Source organism: Leopardus geoffroyi, chromosome C3 (assembly GCF_018350155.1).
Source record: "Leopardus geoffroyi isolate Oge1 chromosome C3, O.geoffroyi_Oge1_pat1.0, whole genome shotgun sequence".
Taxonomy (NCBI): Eukaryota; Metazoa; Chordata; class Mammalia; order Carnivora; family Felidae; genus Leopardus; species Leopardus geoffroyi.
In genome coordinates this window covers 52,484,497-52,510,123 of record NC_059338.1, presented here as the reverse complement: position 1 = coordinate 52,510,123, position 25,627 = coordinate 52,484,497, and the positions used below count along the sequence as shown (strand labels likewise).

Below are 25,627 nucleotides of genomic sequence, written 5' to 3'. Positions count from 1 at the left end.
TTTGATGGTAATAAAGAACAGTGTCCTGCTCGGCTCCCCCACCATTCCTTCTCTGTATCATTGTCTAATTTTAAATAAGCTTAATTAGCTCTCTTTGAATGAATACCTGTATCGGCTTTCTGTGGCCCGGTTTTGGGACTACATCTGGTTAATCTACTCCCTGGACTCAGACCGACACCATTCAACATGTAACCAGATTTAGCACATTACCTACCATCTTACAGTCTTAAGTTTTAGCACTTGATGGTCATTCTGTTATTTTCTAAACTCTATAATAAAAATTTTAAGTGATCAATCTCCAGCCAAAACCTTACTCAGAAGTAGAATTTTACTTGAGACATTATAGAGGATGTTGAGCACTTTCCCCCAAAATAAAAGAAATACCACCATCCGTTATGGTACACCAACTTAGCATATGCCCGCTTCTTAATTTTCACAAAGAGAAAAATAGAATTTTTATAACTCAATCTAAAGTTGAGGATATAGTGAGATAAGAATTCTTATTACTTAAAAGAAAAACGGGCAAAGATGTCTCTTTTTTTTTCCTCTCTCCTTCAAGTGCAAGGAATCTGAGAAAAATAGATTTAAAATCCAGCAGAAGGAGTGCTAGTTGCTAGTGAACCAGCTGCAGCTGTGGCGTGTGGGTGAAGAAAGGAACCTGGCATTTTTTTGTACAAATCAGGATGTGAAGCAGTGGGAACAGAAAGAAAAAAATACAAGAAATAATACACAGAGAAGAAAGGCATTCTCAATGAAGCTATAGGCTCCCCAAAATGTTCCATCTAAGTGTTGACTGATTCCAATACCTTAAGGTAATTTGCTTTATGCTGTAAATCTCCTGGGTGGTTTATGCCTCAGTACTTTTTTTCAGACAGCTAAGAGAGGAGAAAAATATATGATTTCAATCTGCCCCCGCTTGAGACTTTATGAAATTCTACGCAGACTTCTCCCAGAGTTAAATTCCTGTTTCAACCACCCCGGGGTCCATTTGACCTTCTCTTTTTTTCTGGCTTGTCCAGAAAATTCAGGTTGAAGATGTTTATACTTTTCTGAGCTCCCCTACTTGATGCTAGGTAATATGGCAAATGTCTTCGGTTCATTATCTCCTAATCAGGTGTTTATATAAAATAGTATCTCCACCATCCTGCAGCTGATTAGCTTGGTCCATTGCAGCAGGCTACTGATGAGGCTTAGCAAAGGCCCTGGATTTGAGAGCTGCGTGTGCCGGATACATGACGGGCAGTGTAGATGACAGGCATGTGACAAGTAAGGCTTGACGTTGGTGTCAAAAGACCTGTTGGGTCAGTTATTATTATGGTCCCTCTTCATATTACTTAGTCTCCCTCATTGTGTAGAATGGGTACAGTTAACCTATTTTGGGGCTTTGTGAGGCTTAGGGAACACAAAATATGTGAAGTGCTCTGGCCAGGGCCAAGGCATGCATTATTGTGCTCAGTAAAAGGAGATGGTTATAGTAGTGTGATTTGTGTTACCCCCTTTTTAAAACATAAATGATGGGAGCTCTGAATAAGAGGTTTAAATGATTTGCTTCTAAAATTACATAGTATTCAACAGAGAGGGATTTCAAATGTAAGCCTGTTCAACCCTAAACCACCTTACATATAATTCTGCTGCTTACATATTTATTCTTGAAGTGCGTGGCTTTTCTCTTTTTGTTTATTTTTTTAATTTTTTAAAAATGTTCATTTATGTTTGAGAGACAGAGAGACAGAGTATGAGCAAGGGAAGGGCAGAGAGAGGGGGAGACAGAATCCAAAGCAGGCTCCAGGCAAGCTCAGAGCCTGACACAGGGCTCAAACTCACAAACCATGAGATCATGACCTGAGCCGAAGTCAGACGCTTAACCGACTGAGCCACCCAGGAGCCCCTGGTTCTTCCCTTTTCAAAACTTGACTTTGTCCTTGTAGCCAAACTGTTTATGTAATAGATTCTTGAAATATTTTAGAACATTAAAAATAGTCCTTCCTAATCTTACAAATTTATTCTGTCCTAAAGCTTATTTATAAATTGGTTGTTTGAAACACAGAATGGATATTTCTTTAGAAGTTGGTGGTCGTATTCTCAGGCCAGTTCATTAAAAGCCTCTGTAGCTTGTCCCCCATTCCCTTAGCACTTGAGATTTTAATCCAGTGGTTTTCAAATGGGTAACACAGTATGGCAGAATTGCCTGAGCTTTATAAAATAGGAGGTGCCTAACCATACCTTAGACCTTTCAATTAGAATCTTGGGGTGAGTATGCTGAATCCATCCCAGCAGAAGCAATGGCATCCTACAAATCTGAGATAGGACAGAATATGTGTGGAAGGAAGTAAAAGAAGTCCAGTGTGGCTGGAACAGAGACTGGTGACCCCTAAATTCTTTTGATTATGCAACCCTGTTGGTAAAAGTAATTTAAGCACATACTTCCAATATATGTCTCTTCACTTTTTAAATAAATTAATGTGTACTTTAATAAAATAGGCACAAAAATAGACATTTTTAAAAGATGAGGTTAAAAAATAAAAATTAAAAAAATAAGGTTAGAAAACAGAACTAGAAGTTTGAATAATTGCCATTTGCATCTACTTAGATACTTTCATGTGCTCCCTGGGATGGGAGCCCCACTTTTGCAAAATACAGGCATAGGCGGGGCGGGGGGGGGGGAGTAGATAGAGACCAGATCCTATATGATCAGCAGAGCTATGTCAAGTATTCCTCTCTTTATCCTAAATGCAACAGGAAGCATTTGAAAAATTTAGGTAGAGGAATGACAACAGATTTGCATTCTGAAAAAAAAAGGTTGGCTGTCCTATGGAATAGGTTTGGAGCAGAGCAAGGACAAATCCAGGGAGACCACTTGGGAGGTTATTGCAGTGATGAAAGGAGGTTATGGGTTAAACTAGGGCAGTGTCATTGAGGTTCAAGAGAAGAAGACAAACTAGGAGACATTTGGAGGCATGTTCTGTAGAATCTAGTGAGTGTTTTCATGATCCTCAGTGGGAGAGGGGTCACTGCTGGGTTTCTGGCTCAAGCGTCTGGATGGAAGATGAACAGTGGGAGAACTGGTTGGGGGTAGAGAGTGGGTGATGAAGTCCAGTTTAAATGTTTCTTATGTGAAATATCCAAAAGATGATGGGAAGTTAGCAGTTGGATATGTAGGTTGAGCTCAGTAGAAGTCCTGGGCTGGAAACTATAAAAGAAGAGCTGTCAACGTACGATAGTAAATAAATTACCTCCAGATATTATCTATTGATAGGAAGGCTCGAGCTTTTTATGGACCGAGGAGTTCCATAAAAATAGTATGCAAGATTAGATTTATAGGACTAGAGACAAGGAATTAGAAATGAACAGACAAGGGGTACCTGGGTGGCTGTCAGTTAGTTGTCTGACTCTTGCTCTTGGCTCAGGTCATGGTCTCACAGTTTGTGAGATAGAGCCCCAAGTCTGGCTCTGCACTGGTGGCTTGGAGCCTGCTTGCAATTCTCTCTCTTCCCCTCTCTCTCTGCCCCTCCTCCACTCATGCTTGTGTACTCTTTGTCTCTTTCTTTCTCTCTCTCTCTCAAAATAAATAAACTTAAAAAAGAAAAAGAACAGACAAGCATTTTCTATAAAATGCCACGGTTTCTGGGAATGCAAGCTGGTGCAGCCACTCTGGAAAACAGTATAGAGATTCCTCAAAAAACTAAAAATAGAACTACCCTACGACCCAGCAATGGCACTACTAGGCATTTATCCAAGGGATACAGGTGTGCTGTTTCGAAGGGACACATGCACCCCAAAGTTTATAGCAGCACTGTCAACAATAGCCAAAGCATGGAAAGAGCCCAAATGTCCATCGATGGATGAATGGATAAAGAAGATGTGGTATATATACAATGGAGTACTCCTCCGCAATCAAAAAGAATGAAATCTTGCCATTTGCAACTACGTGGATGCAACTGGAGGGTATTATGCTAAGTGAAATTAGAGAAAGACAAAAATCCTATGACTTCACTCATGAGGACTTTCAGAGACAAAACAGATGAACATAAGGGAAGGGAAACAAAAATAATATAAAAACAGGGAGGGGGACAAAACAGAAAAGACTCATAAATATGGAGAACAAACTGAGGGTTGCTGGAGGGGTTGTGAGAGGGGGGATGGGCTAAATAGGTAAGGGACATTAGGGAATCTACTCCTGAAATCATTGTTGCACCATATGCTAACTAATTTGGGTGTAAACAGAAAAAAAATCTGAAAAATAAAATGTCACGGTTTCTTAAAGTTACTATAACATTGGGAACAGGCAGCTTGTATGAGAATGTAGTAAAGAAAGTAGAAATGGATATTTCAAAAGCTTTCATAGATACTTTGATGAGCATGCTACATTCAGGAGTGAGCCATGAATGTTGGATAGTGACTCACATCATACAATTATTCATTAATGAGTCCAGGAACCTGTCACAGTGTGTGCACCATTAGACTTGAGTGATTGGAAAGCTGAACACGCCAGATGAGATGATAGCCGTGCGGCACTCAGGAAAAGAATGCCACGTAGTTTGATGTCTGTAAGCCTTGGGAGCTCCGTCAGAGTTACAAGAGATAAGTACTTTCCTTGTCTCCACTGCCTTAAACCATTGTATTCCTTCCTAGAATACAGATTGCCAGAGGCGGGGGATGAAATGAGTAAAAGGGGTCACAAAGTACGAACTTCCAGTTATAAAATAAAGAAGTTCTAGGGATGTAATGTACAGCATGGTGACTATAGTTAATAATACTCTAATGCTCATTTGAAAGCTGCTAAGAGGGGCGCCTGGGTGGCGCAGTCGGTTGAGCGTCCGACTTCAGCCAGGTCACGATCTCGCGGTCTGTGAGTTCGAGCCCCGCGTCGGGCTCTGGGCTGATGGCCCAGAGCCTGGAGCCTGTTTCCGATTCTGTGTCTCCTTCTCTCTCTGCCCCTCCCCCGTTCATGCTCTGTCTCTCTCTGTCCCAAAAATAAATAAACGTTGAAAAAAAAAATTAAAAAAAAAAAAACTGCTAAGAGAGTAGATCTTACAAGTTCTCATCACATAAAAATAATTCTTGTAACTATGTATGGAGACGGATGTTAATTAGACTTGCTGTGATCATTTTGCAGTATATACAAATCTTGAATCCTCATATCGTACATGTGAAACTAATATAATGTTATCTGTTAACTGTACCTTAATAAACGAATAATACAATTGGGGCGCCTGGGTGGCTCAGTTGGTTGAGCGTCCGACTTCGGCCCAGGTCGTGATCTCACGGTTTGTGAGTTCGAGCCCCGCATGGGCTTGCTGCAGTCAGCACAGAGCCTGCTGCGGATCTTCTGTCCCCCTCTCTTTCTGCCCCTTCCCTCCTTGTGATCTGTCTCTCAAAAATAAATAAATCTTTAAAAAACAAAGAATACAAATAGTAATCATTTATAGGCTCTTCTGTTCTCTGAAGGTTCCCCCCACCAATCCCGTGGGGTAAAAATGTCATTGACTATGTTCCCCCTTCATCCTAGTGCTTAAAAGCTCAACAAGACTCAAAGTAGCTTCATTTGCTGAACACTGTGAAGAGGATTAAGTGAAGCCTCACAGGACATGGCCCTCTTCTCTTGACTCCTTCCCATCTATTTCTTCCCAGGAATTTAGGCCACTGCAAACTGACTGCTAGAATTCTGATTGCCACTGATCCACTTTCTCTCCAGATTTTGACGGGTCCTTGCAGAACTAACTCTGAATTAGAAATTCTCAGCCCCCTGTACCCCAGGTCACCAAGAAATATGCTACCATAGTTATCTATTTGTTTCTCTCTCTAATGATTAATGTATTAAATGGGATCATTTATATTCATTCTAAGAAATTATCTGAAGTGAGCAAGAGTGATACATAATTTCTAGTACCTTTGGCTTATTGATTTTTAGGCACTCAGACTCCTGACCAGCCAGGAAAATATTAAGGGATCCTAGCAGCCTTTTTATTTAAATAGTGGCTTACTGTGCCAGTATTTGCATCCATTAATAAATATTTTTGTGTCTTTCATCTTTGAAATAGAGAAGCAGATTCATCAAGCTTTGAATAATACATCTGACAAGTGACTAACCCATTGTTAAAATTTAGCACAGGGGAAATGCTATTTTTTAATTGGTCAGGAAAGCTTACATAAACCAGTCATAATGAAAATCCTCCTCACTGGAGTGTGCCTTCCCCTCCCCCCAAAAGAATTTCTTCTTGATCACCCTTGTATCTTTTATGAACGTATGTACTTATATGCCTTTTATTGCACTTGCAAAACTATATGGTAATTAGACACTTACTTGGCACTACATCAAGACTTTTAGCTTTTTTTTTTTTAACGTTTATTTATTTTTGAGAGACAGAGCATGAGCTGGGGAGGGGCAGAGAGAGAGAGAGGGAGACACAGAATCTGAAACAGGCTCCAGGCTCTGAGCTGTCAGCACAGAGCCCGATGTGGGGCTCGAACCCACGAACTGTGAGATCATGACCCAGAGTCGGATGCTTAACCGACTGAGCCACCCAGGTGCCCAAGACTGTCAGCTTCTTGAGGAGCTTTGCCTTTATTGGTCCCAGGCAGAAGAGCAAAGTGGTTGAAGAGGGCAGAATCTGGAGGTAGATGGTGGCCTAGATCCCTGCTCTGACTCTCCTCCATTTACCAGCTGTTTGATCTTGGGAAAGTTATCTCTCTTCAATTCCCTTATTTGTAAAATCTAAATAATACCTCACAGAGTTGTTGAGAGGCTTAAATATATAATTTTCTAAATTATAGCTTTAAAAACGTTAGGGAATTCTTTGACATGCAGACACTCCATGTTTCTCTGAGTGCTGGTTACTGCCGATCAAAAACAGAGCGGAAGGATGCGGACGTCAGAATGTACGAACGCAGCGCTGACTACCTCGAGTGCCAGCCCGGGCCTCCCCTTGGCTTTTCTGAAGCACAGCTCAGAGCCCTTCAGCACAAAACCCACTTTTTCTCAAGTGTCTACCCTTTGTGCCTCCCATTACCCAGTGTCCTCCCCTCCCTGTTCGGAAAGCTGTATTGGACATCCTAATTGTAACAATGACTGGAGGGCACTACCAGCATTTGATAGGTGACATCTAAATGGGCCAAGGACACTCAGGGCTCAGAAATGGGAAGTGGAATCTAATACAACCCAAAATCTTTCCACCCAAAATGACAATAGTACTCCTACCTTGAGAAACAGTAGTAGCTCCTAGATTCTTTTCTCTACTTAAATTGGGAATCAACTTTTCACAAAACTGATGCACAATTGCATAAGATCAGCCTGTGCCAGAAACCATGCCATGTATCTTGCAGAATGTAGACCAGGTTGAAAATTCTCCACACATACAATCTGCTGTGTTGTGTCTCTTTCCTCTTTTCTGTGTGTGAGTTTCCCTTAGGTTAATGTGATGGGTGTGCTTCAAGTTTGTTACTTAAGAGTTCTAGTGGGGCGCCTGGGTGGCTCAGTCAGTTGAGTGTCCAACTCCGCCTCAGGTCAGGATCTCACAGTTCGTGGGTTCGAGCCCCGCGTCGGGCTCTGTGCTGACAGCTCAGAGCCTGGAGCCTGCTTGGGATTCTGTGTCTCCCTGTCTCTCTGCCCCTTCCCTGTTCATGCTCTGTCTCACTCTGTCTCAAAAATAAATAAAACATTAAAAAGAAAAGTTCTATTATTCCATTATTTACAATTCAGACTTTAAGATCTGTGTTGTTTTAGGACTCCTAAACTCCTTAATGTATAAAGAGCACATTTGATAATTAGGAGATCCAACAAGATCATGTGTGTAAGAGAAGAAGTATGTTTTATTAAAAATAACTAATGTTAGGGCACCTGGGTGGCTCAATCGGTTGAGTGCCTGTCTTTGGCTCAGGTCATGATCTAATGGTTTGTGGGTTTGAGCCCCACGTCAGGCTGTGCTGATAGTGTGGAGCCTGCTTGGGAGTCTCTATCTCCCTCTCTTTCTGCCCCTCCCCAGCTTGCTCACTCTTTTTCTCTCTCTCTCAAAAATAAACATTAAAAAAAAATTGGGGTGCCTGGGTGGCTCAGTTGGTTAAGTGACTCTCTTGATTTCAATTCAGGTCATGATCTCCTGGTTTGTGGGATTGAGCCCTGCATTGGGCTCCACACTGGGCGTGGGGCCTGCTTAAGATTCTCTCTCTTTCTCTCTTTGCCCTTCCACCACTCATGCTATCTCTCTTTCAAAATAAATAAGCTTTTAAAATATTATTAAAATTTTTCAAAAAAATAACTAATGCATGTGAAATTTAAGTATTAATAAGGAGTACTCAAAATAATGTAATAAAAGTAAAAATAAGGCAATAGCCCAGCTAAGTGTGATTAGTGAGATAAAGATTATTAAGGCAAGTTCATCTAAAACTAGTTGATATATGGGTCACCTGGGTGGCTCAGTCAGTTAAGTGTCAAATTCTTGGTTTCAGCTCAGGTCATGATCTCATGGTTCATGAGTTTGAGCCCCGCATCAGGCTCAGTGCTGCCGGTGCAGAGCCTGCTTGGGAATCTCTCTCTTTCCCTCTCTCTCTCTGTCCCTCTCCCACTCACGTACACACTCTCTCTCTCTTTCTCAAAATAAATAAACTTAAAAAAAAATTGACATACAACAAAAAATTATAAATCTATATATATATATGCACATATTTTAATTCTATTAGAGTCATACATAAAAATAAGAAATATATGCTTTAGGGGGTGCCTGGGTGACACAGTCGGCTAAGTGTCTGACTCTTGATTTCAGCTCAGGTCATGATCTCATGGTTCATGAGTTTGAGCCCCGCATCAGGCTCAGTGCTGCCGGTGCAGAGCCTGCTTGGGAATCTCTCTCTTTCCCTCTCTCTCTCTGTCCCTCTCCCACTCACGTACACACTCTCTCTCTCTTTCTCAAAATAAATAAACTTAAAAAAAAATTGACATACAACAAAAAATTATAAATCTATATATATATATGCACATATTTTAATTCTATTAGAGTCATACATAAAAATAAGAAATATATGCTTTAGGGGGTGCCTGGGTGACACAGTCGGCTAAGTGTCTGACTCTTGATTTCAGCTCAGGTCATGATTTCATTGTTTGTGAGATTGAGCCCCAAGTCGGGCTGACGGTGCAGAGCCTGCCTGGGATCCTCTCTCTCCCTCTCTGTCTGCCCCTTCTCTACTCACGCTCTTTCTCTGTCAAAATGAATAAATAAGCACTTAAAAAATATATATGCTTTAGATGAAAAGAAGAGGGAGAGCATGGGAAAAGAAAGTTGAACATATTCTTTAGTCTTCCTCTCCTACATCTCTAACTGAGGCCAGCATGATGAACATTGAAAGAATAAAGCAAGGGGCGCCTGGGTGGCGCAGTCGGTTAAGCGTCCGACTTCAGCCAGGTCACAATCTCGCGGTCTGTGAGTTCGAGCCCCGCGTCGGGCTCTGGGCTGATGGCTCGGAGCCTGGAGCCTGTTTCCGATTCTGTGTCTCCCTCTCTCTCTGACCCTCCCCCGTTCATGCTCTGTCTCTCTCTGTCCCAAAAATAAATAAAAAAACGTTGAAAAAAAAATTAAAAAAAAAAAGAAAGAATAAAGCAAGTTAGTAACTATTGTATTTTCTTCTTCCTGGTTATCGAAGGTCACCATGGAGCACTCCCCCACCATTCCCTTACCACCCCCTTTCCCTTAAGTTCATAAAGCTCTTTTCTGTATATTTCCTGATAACAGCTGAATAGAACCCATTTTCATCAGTAAATGGCAGGTGACTGCATTGGTGACCAGGACAGGAGTTAATAAAGCCTCTCCAGTGATTTAGTGTGATCATCAGGGGAAGAGATGAAAAAGGCCCCTTGATTTAGTGCATGTCCTTCAAACTACTGTTCATGAAATCATTTTAGAAGGTCTGAACAGGCATTTAAAAAATGGAATATGAGGGGCGCCTGGGTGGCGCAGTCGGTTAAGCGTCCGACTTCAGCCAGGTCACGATCTCGCGGTCCGTGAGTTCGAGCCCCGCGTCAGGCTCTGGGCTGATGGCTCAGAGCCTGGAGCCTGTTTCTGATTCTGTGTCTCCCTCTCTCTCTGCCCCTCCCCCGTTCATGCTCTGTCTCTCTCTGTCCCAAAAATAAATAAACATTGGAAAAAAAGAAATGGAATATGATAAAATGTAATAGGAAATATCAGCAGGCATTGTATAGATCCTTAGCAAAAACTGAGATTTAAGAAATACCACAACTAGTTGCCATCAGTGGTGAGCGGGAGAAGGCAAGAAAGGGCTGAATGAGTCTACACATTGGTCTGGGGTGGAGTTGTTTTTATCTTTTGCTTACTGCTATTCTGATACTTGTAACACAGGAGCTAACAGTATATGGTTTATTTTATGTTGACATAATTTGCGATTGGTTATAAAATGAAGGGGGCAGGGAAGTTTTTATCTTGCTTTCAGCGAAAGTGTAAATAAAAACTTTCAACTGAGTTTTGTTTATAAACACGTGGTAGCTCAGTCGATAGTGGTTACGACTTATAATATGTTGTATTGGTCTCTTACTGTCACCTAATTTAGAGACTTTAAAGAGTACAAACTTATGATTTTACAGTTCTGTAGGTTAGAAGTCTGACAGGGTCTCACTAGGCTAAGATCAAGGTGTCAAAGGCGCTGCAGTCCTTTCTGAAGGCTGTCTTTGCCTTTTCTAGCTTCCAGAGGCTTCCAGAGGCCCCCATTCCTTCACTCAGGGACCTCTTCCTCCATCTTCAAAGCCAGCAATATTGAATTTCTTTGGCTTTTCTGCAATAGTCACATCTCCTCTGATTGAAGTCTGGAAAAGTTCTCCTCTTTTAATGACTTTGTACGATTCCATTCAGTCCATCCAGAAAGTCCAAGATAATCTCCCCAAGCCAAGATCCTTGACCTCAATTACATCTACAAAATCTATTTTGCCATGTTAAGGTAGCATATTCCTAGGTTCTGGGGATCAGGGTATAGACTTCTTTGGGAGGCCATTTTTTTTTTGTCTATCATAGTTGTCTACATTGACTCTTGCTTCCAAAATATTTTTCTTGGAAAATAAATTTATGTAAGGAAATTAGTTGATTTAAGGAAAACATAGTAGAAAATGTGCTTGGACATGGCAAAAATAATGAAAATGGCATTCAAATGACTAAAGTTTGGGAAATACACTTCCCCTGACAGCCCAATACCAGAAGAGACTAGAGGCCAGAGAGACGGGAGACCCGCCCAGATTCCAGTTGCTCTGCCACAAGCAGCTGGTTCTGTCCAGCCTTCTCAGCCACATGGCTTCACTTTCCTCATCCTGAGGGTGGGGATTATACCAGCCAGATGGTCTCCAAAGGTCCTTCCACATCCAAATTACTAATTCTATGTAAATGGTTATGTTATAAATTTAAATGTCAGGGTTAAATATATCATGAAATATATCTAAATGTCATGTACTATTCATAAGATTAAAACAAGGGTTCTGTTTTAAATGCTTACTTCCCCAAATTTAGTTGTTAAGTCCAAAATGTCAGGCCTTGGCTGATTATTTCAATGATCGCTGTCATACTGGTGAGAGATTGTCTTGCCAGGGTTTTTCTATTCGAAGGTTATTTGTTTTTAATAAACACCGTTTTGAACTGGTGAATACTTTTATCATTGCTCTTATCAAACAATTGTGGATTTTTTGAGGGCATTTCCTGAACTTAGCCAAATAGGGAGTATTAGGTAAAAGATGAACAGTTGGTGAAAGAAGTCTCCCAAATTAGATAGACATTTAAAAGGATTGGTGATTCGGAGTGCCTGGGTGGCTCAGTCAGTTAAGTGTCCGACTTCGGCCCAGGTCATGATCTCACAGTTTGTGGGTTTGAGCCCCACATCGGGCTGTGTGCTGACAGTGCAGAGCCTGCTTGGGATTCTCTCTCTTCCTCCCTCTGTCTCTCTCTCAAAATAAATAAACTCAAAAACTTAAAAGGATTGATGATTCTTCAAGTGCACACTTATATTAAAAACATTTAAAAAGGGGAGAGATACCTCTACTACTCTTGAGATAATAAGTTGTTTCACTTCTGGTAATTATTGATGACTTTCTGTTCTTTTAATTAAAACTACATATTAAGGAAGTATTTATTCCTTTCTCTGCTAAGAAAACCTTCAAGCTCAATATTGTATTCCCTAAAATAAAATCAATTTTGTCCTGAAATGCAGTTTGAAAAAACTGTGACAGGCTGTGTTCTTTGATTATCTCGTAAATAACAGTTTCATATCAGCTCACCTTCCTCCTGCCCCCTCCCCTCTTTCATTTTGTGCCAATCACAGGTGGATGCTCAGTATCACCCCGCAGCACAAGATAAATAAGCTTGGAAGGTTTCCTAGCAACATATTGTTCTGGGAACCTGCTCTGTTTCCCTGAACTCGATGAAGCCAAACATCTTAGAATCTCAGCCAGATGGGCAAGGATGAGTTTATTGAGGGTGTTTAATGCATTTTTTAAAAAATTTCACATTGAAATGAACCTTTTAACATAAGTAGCAAGATTGACTTTTAAAGGGATACTTTTTTACATGAAAAAAAATTCTGTAGCACTTGGAATTTGAGAAATATGGTTTTAGAAGAAATGCTCTTTGAAGCACGCTTGCAATGTGGCATCCAGTCATTGGTGACTGGGTCCATCGTAGAACCGGCTGGGAAATACTTCCACATAGGACTGCTGTTCAGTTGCAGAAATCCTGACTTACTTCCCATCTTGAAGGTAAATGGCCGAGGGAGGAAGCACCCTCCTTACAGAACTCCCTTCTCCCCTTAAGCCTGCTCCCAGGAATGCCCGAAACACCTGTCCCTGCTCGAAGCTCTGAGACCTTCTTCTTCCCTTTTGCCTCGGCTCCAGGGCTACCAGTGCTGGAGATTTGCCAGTTCATTTTAAGAGGCTGGTTTTGGGTTTTGGAGTGTATGATTAATAACACACAGGGGAAAGAAACCTAGAGGAAATGGAGGCTCCCTATTGAAGTCAAGAAAAAAATCATGTTGTTGCTGCTGTTTTGTTGGCACACGACCGTGTATGTTTTCCTGGTTTGTCTGATGCGCTTGAGGCCACACGGCCGGCAGGTGGTGCTTCCCTCTCTTTTGCACTCTGGTTGGTCGGGTGGACTGTTGAAGGTCTCTGGAGATGGAGTAAGACAAAATCAGTTTCTCCTGACACTTGCCAGCAGTGGTTTTGCGATTCAGTGACACCCTGAAAAATGTCCTTACTTCTTGCTCGACTGGGGAGATATTCCCCCATCAGCCAGATGAATATTGTCATCATGTGGTTGTTGAATTACGATAATCCACTGTCTCAAATTTGGACTGAGTTTGTGCAACTTCCCAGGTGTGGTAAGAAGCAGGTAATTCCAGTATTTCAGAGTGCTCCTGGATGGAACAGAAGAATTAGAGTAAGATGGGGCAGGACACATGGCATCTCTGCTTTGTATTTAACACATTCTCTGGCCAGATTCTCACACACTAATTACATGTTTTCTAAATACCATATTTTGAACTTGACGAGAAACACTCTATTGAGAGAGCCTCATCTGGGCCAGTGTCTTAAATAGGTATCATGACACAGTGACTTAAGTAGGTGTCACGACAGTTACTGAGGAGCATCAACACACATCCCTGCTTTCAAGTTCCTAAGGATCTAGAAAAATAACACATGCATTATCTTTAAAAAAAATTAGGCAAACCTTTTCTTCCTCTCAAGTCACTTACTTGAAGACCTAAACATTGAATAAAGATTTTGATGTTGAAAGGAATTCTGTCATTTTGATTGTTCAAGGAAAGCCTAAAAGTAGACTTAATCTGTTATATGGAATATAAGAGGTTATAATACGTTAATTTTATTGAATACTTTAAAAAAACGATTAAAAAAAATATCCAGGAACTGGGGCACCTGGGTAGCTCAGTCAGTTAAGCATCTGACTTCGGCCCAGGTCATGATCTCACGGTTCGCGAGTTCAAGCCCCCGTCAGACTCTGTGCTGACAGTGCAGAGCCTGGAGCCTGCTTCGGATTCTATGTCTCCCACTCTCTCTGTCCCTGCCCTGCCCCTACTCACACTCTGTCTCTGTCTCTCTCAAAAATAAATAAACATTAAAAATAATAATAATAGGGGCGCCTGGGTGGCTCAGTCGGTTAAGCGGCCGACTTCGGCTCAGGTCATGATCTCGCGGTCCGTGAGTTCGAGCCCCGCATCGGGCTCTGTGCTGACAGCTCAGAGCCTGGAGCCTGTTTCAGATTCTGTGTCTCCCTCTCTCTGACCCTCCCCTGTTCATGCTCTGTCTCTCCCTCTCTCAAAAATAAATAAAACGTTAAACATAATAATAATAATAATAATAATAATAATAATAATAATAAATATCCAGGAACCACACAATATTTTAGATACTTTGCCTGTGTTACAGCATTTAATTCTGACAGACATTTTGAAGGAGAAATTTGTTTGCCTGGCATATTACAGATGAAGAAATTCAGGCTAAGAGAGGTTAAATACCGGTTTGCCAAGAGGTTTCATAGTTAATAATAAAAAAAAAAAAGGTAGGCATTCAGACTTTGATCCATCTAGTGCCAAATTCTATGACCTTTATACTATGTTAAGCTTATTTGTTTATTTTTAGAATTTGAAGATTCTGTAAGATCTAGTCTTTTTCCAGTAAACAGACTACTGTCTTTTAAAGATGACACAATTTTAGCAAGAAATAGATGAGTTGTTTCGATGATTTTCTATTATCTCATTACAGCACAATGATTCTGTTATTTCTTGGGAGTTTTCAGTGACAAACTGTAGAATCTTCTTTCTCGCTGGATGGTATATTGACTATTTAAATACGTTTTTGTTGCTCAGTTTTTTTATTTTTATAAAATAATTTTCATTTTTAACCTGGTAGAAGGGTATGAATGAATGTTACTTAAAAGTATTTAGAGTTAATAGCACTGTTAAATACATTTACAAGAAAAGTTGTGACGTAACAATATTGCAGAACAGAAATGGACGGACTGTAGCCCATGTTTGTAAATAAAGTGTTGTTGGAACACAACCACTCTGATTTGTTTATGTGTCACTTGTGGCAGCTTTTTGTGCAGTAACAACAGAGTAGGGAAGCCGTGACCTAGACTATTTGGCCCACCAAGCCTAAAATACACTATCTGGACCTTTACAGAAAAAGGTTGCAGATTCTTGCTCTAGAGTCTAGACTTCTTCCCCCTCTCCTTTGAGTTGGGTGTGCTCCATTAGAATGCCAGAGACTTAAGTGGGAAACACATCAGAAAATGTTTTCCTAAAGAATCGCCTTGTCTAACGTGCTTTTTCTCTAATCCCTGCAGGTACCGACCAAGAAACTGAAGAAATATGAGAAAGAATATCAGACAATGCGAGAGAGTCAGCTGCAACAAGAAGACCCAATGGATAGATACAAGGTATGGGCGGCAGGGGTCACCCGTCAGAGCAAAGTGCCTTCTGCACCCTAAGGTCGCAGTAAGTGTGGCAAGTTCAGTGTCCTCTGCTCCCTTTTGATTGACTTAGATGCTCTCTGACCATGATAAATGTCCAGGTATGTTTTCATTTCAGGAAACTCTTGAGTAGCCAACCATAATATTTCTTTTCTTTCAGTTTGTATATTTGTAGGAAACTCCACCTGTTGCATTTATACTGGGAGTCTTCATAAGAAGCTGAGAGAAAGAGAGGGGAAAAAGAAAGAAAGTGGCTATCAACTACTTTCAAAAATGAGAAAAAAAGGAAAATGGCAAAGTACTGTTTTAGCTGTGCGTGGTCACATCCACAAAGACTGTTAGAAGGTGAACTGTTCCAAGACTGGCACCAGAATGTTTCAGACTTTCCTCTGTCTGTGGCAAATGTTAAAAATACAAACTCATTTGGAAGGAAAAATAAAACCCACAAAGGTTAATGGAGCACAGTATTGGTGTTTGTTGCAACATTTATTTCTACAAATTTATGAGAAACAAGTGACATTTCACTACAGTATGCAGTTTCAGAATCAGTGATTTCAATTTAATATCTTAGTTAACTGTAGTATTTTATTTTCCATGGGGCCATTCACAGAGATCCATCTCTTCAGTGGTAATTAGCAGCACTGTTCCCATGATGCAGTGTTGGGGAAACACTGATTTTGAACTTATTTTTTCCAACTGTAATATTATTGTCCCTTGAACATGTTTTTAATTCCTCAGATTCCTACAGGTGCATAATGGTTCCCTCCCTCTGCATGTCAGTAACATTAGGATTAGAGAATATTGCATTTTCACACAGAGCATCACCAATGCCAGAATAGCCTACCAAATAATATACTGGGGTCGCATTGTCAGATCGCCCACAACAGGGTGACTTGTACCTCTGTGACTCCGGTTGCCTTTATGTGGTCGGAAACACATGGGCAGCTGTAGTCACAGAACGGCTTGTCCTTGCTGCTGAACTGAATAGCGTGGGGGTGGGGGGCTCGGAGTGGGGCGTGGCGGCAGCAGTATGTGGATTTTGTGGTCAGGCCTGAGTTCAAATCCTGGCTTTCAAAAAACAAAAACACCATTGTAGGATTTGGAATCCACATTAGGGGTTTCAATATCTACCCCGTTGTTCAGCAGCTTGGGCTGTTAGTGAACTTCTTCCTCCTCTGTGAAGCATGTAGTTTAGGCATTTCCTTGAATGACTTGTAAAGATGAGGGATTTTGTGTGTCACATACCTAGCACGTGATTGGTGTTCGAGAAACGGTTGTTATTAGCCTCACTAGGCCAACTCCTCCAATTACCCAGCTGTGACTAGAGTCATAGCCCCTTTGGGGGTCTGTTCCTCCAGTCCCCCACTTCCCTATTTCACATTTCTCCCAAGTAGTACTGCTGCCCCATAACCTGACGTTTCTCTCCTTGTTTCTCGAACTGGCTACAGGAGTGATAATAAGATTCCCCCGTACTGCTGTGGCAGATAACTGTTAACACTTAAGGTGCTCACAGAATACAGTTTGCAGCTAATTCCCACCACCACCACCTCCCAATAAAACCAGTTTTCACGTAGCTCATGTAGCATGCTGCTTTAAAAAGGCTTGAAGCAGTAATTATAAAATATTCTTAAGGATCCAAAACGAAGCCCTCCTACTGCTTGTATCATTCTAATTTTCTTAGTTGCCATCAAATAAAATCTGGGAAGAATGCTTTAAAATAGAAGAGAGGAAAACGGAAGGCTCAAGTTATATATTTAAAATCCGTCTGGGGCTGAACTTGGTATTGCTTCTTTAATCCTTTTTGTGTCAGAGTAGAGCTATACAAACGGCACAAGGCTTATTATGTTTTAAAAAGTACTTATCACACATTAAGACCGTTAGTGTGTGCCAGTTTTACTGAGGGACCAAAGTGAAATTAAACTTTTTGTTTTTGTTTTGAAAACAGATATACTTTTAACTTTGAGTGTGATGGCCTGTTCTTCGTACACATAGCAGATACCCTCTATAGCTATTTATTTTGTATTATTGTAATAGCTTGTCAGTACATCTAACTAATATTTCTATACCCCTTTAATAGTAGCTAAACATTTATATTGGCGATATACTTGATAAAGTTATAGTCCTCAAATTATAATCACATTTTCGAGGTGACAGTTGACAACATAGTTTCCATCCATTAACAGATTTGTTCTTTCAGATAGGCAGTTAAGAAGCTAGTGAAAATTACCTGAAAGTAGGAAAGTGTTCTAGGAAATACCACTTAGCATCTTCTGACTTTAGTCCAGTCAAGAATAAGATCTGTGTCCCCGGCATGAGCACTTTATAATTCATAGATCTTGGGCTGGGAACCTAGTGTTGTGTAAATTCTTAAGAATAATTTAGAAGCATCATTATGGGCATCCAGCCAGAAGTCCTACCTGCCAGCTCACTAACAACCCCTCCTCACCCATGAAGATCCATATTGCTTAAAATGCCACATCTACCCCCTAGCTTACTCTATGGCAAGGGAGTTAGGAAAGTTGTGTCACTTTTTTTTTTTAAAGGCCCATAAATGTCATACATACAATAAAATATTCTGAGAGATTTTTCAGTTTGATGCTGTTTCTCTCGGCAAACAAAAAGGGCTCTTGTGTGGAAGCCAGAGATAGGATTAAAGACTCAACAATGAGGAGGTCACATTCTGGCTGTGTCCAAATATGTGTTTTGTGTCTATTTTTATGGCATATGCAGATATCTACATTTTCAAGTTATGTCACCAAACACACCTGAATCTAACACTGAAATCTCAACCACAAAGAAAGAGATGAATTATGTAGGTGTAAGTTTAAATTTTAGAACCCCTAAACACAAAAATTTTCTGGAATTAGGCGAGTGGTGATGGTTGTACAGCTTTCTGAATATACCAAAACCACTGAATTGTGCATTTTAAAAAGATGAATGTATAGTATATGAATTACATCTCAAAAAGAAAAAATAATCCCCAAGTAAAATGTTTCAAAAAGATTGACATCCAGCCCGCCATCTTCTTTTCATAGATCCCAAGTGACACCAGAGATGCCTATACAGAAGCCATACTTACGGGAGGGAGATCTTTCTGTCCGATTTGGAGCTAATTAATGACTATAAATCCTGTGTGTGCTCCTATTTAAAGGGGAAAGTGGGTGGAATATTCACTTTTGTACATAAATATGTATGCATCCAGACATAAACATATACAAATATGTGCACACAGTGGGCCACCTGGTGTTGACTTCAGTTTGCGTTTGAAACTCAGCTGTATCATGACTTCCTATGGTCTCTGGTGTAGCTGCTCTGCTTATCTTCATGACTAGATTCCAAGACACAAAAAAGAAACTTTATTGCGAGAAGAAAATAGAACATTTATTCTAAACGTCTTTTATTGTCCTTCTTAAGTTTGACCTGGACAAATTTGTGCAGTGGTATTTATCTACTCTGAGATGTTGGTTTGTAAATTAATTTATTTCAAATGAAGTGAAATTCAGACTGAAGGTTTGTTTGTAGAAATACGTCATCTACATTTTCATTTTCATACAAGCCCCCAGAAAACAAACGAATATGTGTAGCTGTTTTAGTATATTTTAAAATTTAGTAGCCAAGCCCCTAATAGGTAATTACCAACTCCAGGAATTATAATACTATTTTCAGTTTTAAGGAGATGAATTGTTTCTGTTGAGGGAAAGTTAGTTTTCTAACAATGTAATCTACTGACAGCACCTTTTAGAGAACTGCAGCCTTCATCTACTTCTGGAAGATGGGATGCTTTTCTTGTTTAATTAAAGAACTACCTGCACAAATGTGGGTTAAGCCTTAAAAAGCACAACTAATTAATTGAATTCAGCGAGTCTCCCGAAGCATAATGAAGATTATGTTATCACCTATTTGAGATGAGCAACTCCTAGAAGGAATCAGGAATGCTCAAACTCTCTTGAGTTGGGACACAGAGTATTATCTGTCATTTCTAATTGAAGTATCTTAGCCATGTTTAGTATAATTAAATTTAGAATGTTTCATTTCTTTCATGAGGTTAGAAATAGTAATTCTCTTACCAAAGTGTAACTCAAACAGGAAGAAAATAATTCCTCCAAGTGTACAAAAAGTTTGTCTTGCACATACTAATTTTTGTAGATCAGTCGTCCCTGCATGTAATTTTGTTTTAATTTTTTTTAACGTTTATTTATTATTGAGAGACAGAGAGAGACAGAGCATGAGCATGGGAGGGGCAGAGAGAGAGGGAGATACAGAATCCGAAGCAGGCTCCAGGCTCAGAGCTGTCAGCACAGACCCCGACTCGGGGCTCAAACTCAAAACTCGAAAGATCACCACCTGAGCCAAAGTCAGACGCTTTACTGACTGAGCCACCCAGGCATCCCATCCCTGCATGTAATTTAAAATTAAACTAAACTATTTAATTATACTTGGAAGAAACAATACAAAAATATGAAGTGAAGCTTACTTGTACTTGCATTATTTGCCATCCTTCCATAGCTAATGAAATAACAGACAAGTTATCACTTTTGTTTTTAACTTGTCAAGTGAAAGAAGTTTACATTTTGCTAGACTTCTAACCTGGGGGGCGGGGAACGGCTCTCCTTTCTCTTACTGTGTTGGGCATTTCCTTACAGTCAAGATAAGCGAGTCCATCTTTGAAAAATGTTTTTCTATCAATGAAAATAAACATATTTTGTTAGTTTTCCTCATTAGCGAGACTGTCATTGGCTTTTGGAAATGCTTATGTTTATGAAATAATGTGCTTTTAATGAGTAGTAATAGTCAAGAGCATGGTTTCCATCTGCCTGTGATAACTTCCTGATAAACTTCAGAAGGCTGCCACTCATTTTGAGCATGGATAATCCAGTGAACTCATTGTTGTAAGACGGTGGAAATTGCCAGCCTAAGCCCTGTTGAGGATTCTTGAGCAAACTGGCTAAGAAGGAACAGGTGGTTTCTGATGATGCCTGTTCGCTGATTGAGTTATACCTACTACTTGAGGGAAGCAAACATGTTATGCATATTAAGAATCTCTAAGTAGGCTTATTGATGACCTCCAGAATGAATTCTCCAAAAAATGTATTCCATTTTTAGTAAGTTTTGCTTCCTGTTAAAGTAGTAGTACCTGAGAAAAATTGCGTCACACTGACACGTTTTGACATTATCGGTAAGCCGTTTTCTTTTTTATAATTTGATTTGTATGCTAGAGCAGGGATCTGCAAACTACGGCCCGTGGGACACACCGGCCCACGGCCTGTTTTTGTAAATAAAGTTTTATTGGAACACAGCCACACCCCTTGTTTATTAATCATCGTCTAGGACTGCTTTTGCACAACAGTGGCAGAGTTTGAGTAGTCCCAACAAAGACCATGTGGCCTGCAAATCCTACAGTGCTTAGTGTCTGGCCATTTACATGAAAAGTTTGTTGACCCCTGTGCTAGAGTATAATCTAAGACTGGTTTTTTAAATGCTGGAAAAACTGCAGTCTGGTTAGCCAACTGCCAGTTAGTTATTACTGACGAGATTTTGTTTTTAGTTTGACATTTAAATTTTAAAAAATTTCTACCGGAATGATAAAATAGGGTATGTTGGGTAAAAGAAGAGTGTAAAATGATTTCAGATATCCAGATTTTTCTCTCTCAAATCTTCATTTGCAGACAACGTAGGCATTGAAACATTTATCTGTAGGCATTTGTCTTTGGATGTCAAAAAGCTGTTTGCTGAGGTGGGATGCTGATAATTATCAACTCTGGAAAGAATTACCCAAAGGAAAATACGTGAGAGTGGAGTGCGTTGTTGCAAATAAAACTGTGCTGGATCTTTTAGGAAAACATTTCCTCCTGACCCTTAAATGTCTCTAAAAACATGTGCCAAGAATTCATTCTAGCAGCAGACGACACACCCAAAATGCTGAGCTTGAGTCCACAGAGCTGCCTCTTTCCCCGTCACTTTTTCCTGTAAGGCTTAGTTTATTTTCTTCTGAATGCCGGTTCACGTTTCCCTGGTTTCTCACGGAATAAATGACGTTCCCCATCCCTCGCCCCACCTCACCCACCGCCCAGCCCCCGAGACGCAGAAGACCACTAGAAACGTTCCCCTCCCTGGTCATTTCATTCTGTTGCCTGAAGATGAACTGTTCGGCAAGGCTTATGACCTTGTCACAGGAGGAAGTTCCTCCCACCCAGCTTTGGTAACACGGTCTAAACAACTCACACCGGAGCGGCTAATAGTTCCACAGGCAGCGTTTCCATCAGCACGCGAACTGCAGATGGCAGCGTGGACAGGGAGGGGCTTCGTCTTCCTGAGTTGAGACTTGCCCGCTGGCTGCCTCGAGTGTACTTTCTTCCAGCGAATGTTTGCAGTCAGAGAGAGAGCTTGGAGTAAATGACACTCTCAGGAAAAACAAAATAGCAAACCCGCCTCGACAGGGGTCTGCTTTTGTGACTGCCGTTTGGTAAATGTATCAGTAGGTGTGCAATTTCATTGGATATTCTGTTTTGTTTTGTTTTTTTTCAATTGTCTTTGTACCTATGATTGAAAACGGTAGTTGGTCTATGACTGTTGAGGAGGTAAGTTTTTTTGTTTCCTTTTTTTTTTTTTTTAAATCTGTGTGTGTCTGTGATACCGGCGTCTGTCTGTCTGAAAAATGCAGTATCCTCCTCCCAGAAGTTACTGAGCAAACTTGCCCGGCTGTTCGGCTCCCATGCCAGGGGGGGAGGGCCCCGAGGAGGACAGCGTCGTCCACCTTCTGTTCAGGTGATGTCAGGGTGTGCAGGACGGAGGACGTTTCCAGCGGTGCGGTGTGAGGGTTCCGGGCTCTGTAGGCGACGTCTCCCGCAGGCTTCTTGGAGCGGAGAGGGGAGCCGTCTGCCTGCGGGGCCGACCAGCTGGGCACAGCTGGGCACAGCTGCCGGCGCGAACCAGGCTCGCGGCTGACCCCCCCGGGCGCTGGCGGGCGGGCCGCCCTCGGACACATCGCAGGATGAACCTGGCCGGTCCAGACGGAACTTTCTGCTCCGTCGGGGCAGCAAGGCGAACCGTTTGGCGCCTCAGTCAGTTGCGGGGAACACAAGCTTTGGCCCCTCCGGAAGGGCTGCCACAGACAGCCGAGCAAGAAAGCCGGCTGGACCCCTCGGTGAGCGCGGGCCGGGCCCTGCGCAGGGACCCTCCACCTCACCGGGGAGCGGTGCCTCTGCGGTGCAGGGAGGACTTTGGAGGACGATGCTGCATTTTCGGCCCCACGGCTTGCTTTCCCACGTGTCTGCGCGCAGCGCGGGCGTCACCTTCCCACTGTGCTGCTTGCTGTGTGCCACACGCCCAACTGAAGCTTCTGCTAAAGCCGAGCCAGCAGGTGTGCCCCTGAGGCGGCTGTGCTTCCTAGGGACCCTTAGACGCTCACAGCTCCCCCCAGATCTGTCCCCTGGCCACCGCCTCCACCCCCGTGATGCGGCCGCGTGCCACAGGCGCAGTAAGGGGAACTTGCCAGTCAGCACTCCGGGGGAGCTCCTGGCTCTTCTCAGATAACATCAGGCGTCAGGCCTTTATCTCCAAGCAGCGGTGAAGTACCACCTGCTGCATCTTGAAAATACTTGGAACAGAGTGCTCTTCCCTGTGCGATTTCCTCTGCAGGTTATTTGCACTCCCCCGGAAGCGTACGTGGCTGTGACCTGAAAAACTGGTAGCTGCCACGTGGTCACTGGTGGTAAATGACTGTAACCTAAGTAAGAGTTGAGCGGACTCTGCAGTTTGGAATCCCGAAAGTAGGATTTCAGTGGGAACCGGACGCCTAATTCAGGAATAGGTATCAGAGTAGCATCCTCGTGGTCTCTCGGAGGGACTGGTCAAGAAAGAGAAAAATCGCTCCTGGGCCCCAGCGGTCTGCTTTGTGAACTATGTTGTGAAGAAAAGGGGCTCGGTATTGCTGCTTGTTCCCCTTGAGGAGGACACGGATTGGAAAAGTTTCCGAAACCCCCCTCCCCCGCTCTTTTTTATATATAATTCTCAGCTTTCTACAGATATGCAAGTTGGTTCCACGAAAAGGAGGGATATTTAGACAAATCAGGGTAGAAGACTAACTCTCTGGCCTCTGCTAGAATTTGGATTGCTTCAGCAACGATTGAAAGATTGAGCTGTAGATGCCCTTGATATATATATTAGTGTCTCCTTTTATTACACTTCTGTGGAGGTTAGAACTTCTATAGATTGAGGGGACTGCCAGAATTTGATGAGTGCAATGTGCCCTACAAATATGTACACAGTCTTTGCAGGGATATCTTGGGAAAGCGTTCCTGGCAAGGCCATGCATTGGGGAGGTTACGTTGTATCTTGGTCAAAAAACGAAGATCCAGTATGGTTTCCGGTAGAATATGAGCTTCTAACAGGAGTGGACTTTTAAAAAGTTCTCATTTGGGCATTTTATCCTTTTCAACGGAATTGAAATTCCGAATGACTTTTAATTCTTTTTAAACAACATTTTAAACACCTGTGTTGTGTATTCATTGTAGAAAACTTAGAAACATTTGTAAAGTACAAAGGCAACCATAAAAATAAATCTACCTACAATTAATAGTGTCATTTATGTTGTTAGGAAAATGAGATTTTCTAGTTACTTGTCTTTTTTACTTCTGTAAGGTGGCTTAAGCATTTCTTTCATCATTAGATATTTTTTCCCTTAATTTTAACACTGCATGGAATTCTATTATGAATTTACTTAAAAGTATTTAAGAGATTTTGAACTGTTTTTATCTTCTTCCATAGATTTCTTTTTCAGAAATGTTTTGGTGGGGCACCTGGGTGGCTCAGTCAGTTGAGTGTCCGACTCTTGATTTTGGCTCAGGTCGTGATCTCAAGGTTCTTGAGTTTAAGCCTTGAGTTGGGCTCTGCGCTGACAGCTTGGAGCCTGTGTGGGATTCTCTCTCTCCCTCGCTCTCTGCCCCTCCCCAGCTCGCGCTCTATCTGTCCCTCTCAAAATAAATAAACAAACATTAAAAAAATGTTTTGGCATTCCCCAGCTATCCCACTCTTCCTTTTCCAAAAGAGAAGACAGAAATAGACCCTGCGGGCTAGTTCTAGTCAACACGCAGGTTCGTCCTTTGACCTCCCGCTGGCCCTGCTGGGGGGACCCTCTACCTCCATGGAAGTCTTGGGCTCTGCCCTCACCATCGGTTTCTTAGCCCTTCTTTAAAAAACAAAAAGAAAAACAGCAACTAGGCTCTCTTTTTCCCATGTAACCAATCCTGGGTTGTTCTGTGGAAGATAAGAGCCATCCGCCCCACACGCTGTGCTGTGACACGCTATCTTCCGGGGCATAGATGAGTCTTCTGGCTGTGTGGCACTGCTTTGTCTGAGTTTCTGCCGCCCTTGCAGAAAACACCATTAGGAGTATAAATCTGAAAAACAGGAAGGTCTCATCGCATTGAAGTCTTTCCTGTCAGCTCTCTGAATCTCCTGTAACTGCTAACAGTAGCAAAAACAAAAACAAAAACAAAAAACCACTTTTGATACTTTGGAGTGGAAGACAGTAAATTGCCCTTCTGAAAATCCACGTGAACGTACAGAATGTAACTTGGACCTTTCATCATATAACTTTGTTTCAGTTTTTCCTGGGAGTTCAAGAGGAAAAAAAAAAAAAAAAACAGCCCAGTGATTTTTTTTACCCAGAACCTCTTAATCTGAAGTTTTAAAAAACACCCAAACAAATATTTAGAGACATTGTCGTAAGGGCTGTTGCTCTTTACTAATAGAAAAACTGGTGTTCAGGAAACTATTTTTACCCCAAGAATGGAAATGTCTGTTGATAGCAAAGTCACCAACCCCTATCCTGATTCTGGAGTTAGTGCTCTTAATTAAATATATTCCATGAATTTGAACTCTGATACTAGACAGACAACTTGAAGAAATATCTAGAGGTTCCCCCCATTTCACCCCTTCTATGTTGTGCCGTTTCCCTTGAGGTCAAGGGTGGGGTTATTGTGCACGCCTCAAACAGAGAAGGTCCTGTGTCTGTGCTCTAGGTCTAGATGAACGTGTCACAGGACTGGGGATATGTGGGGAGATTTTGCCTTTTGTGGCACGTGTTTTATAACGAAGCCTTTTCTAAGGATGCCTGTAAGGGATAGTTGCAAGTCTCACCGGGTAGAGAACCGCATCTG

At 41.6% G+C, this 25,627-nt stretch overlaps 1 protein-coding gene across 17 annotated transcripts in view; it reads left to right on the top strand.

Annotated features, from left to right (window-relative positions):
• RABGAP1L (RAB GTPase activating protein 1 like) overlaps window positions 1–25,627 on the top strand; it is a 767,496-nt gene that overhangs the window by 717,514 nt on the left and 24,355 nt on the right. For 9 of the 17 annotated variants that reach the window (XM_045452833.1, XM_045452836.1, XM_045452834.1 and 6 more), the window contains one exon: window positions 15,342–15,434. In XM_045452833.1, coding sequence (XP_045308789.1) covers window positions 15,342–15,434 — 93 coding nt within the window. Of the gene's footprint in view, window positions 1–12,571; window positions 12,737–15,178; window positions 15,185–15,341; window positions 15,435–15,627; window positions 15,932–20,223; window positions 22,046–25,627 lie in introns of those variants that run through there. The other 8 variants (XM_045452838.1, XM_045452837.1, XM_045452841.1 and 5 more) reach the window with 4 other exon arrangements.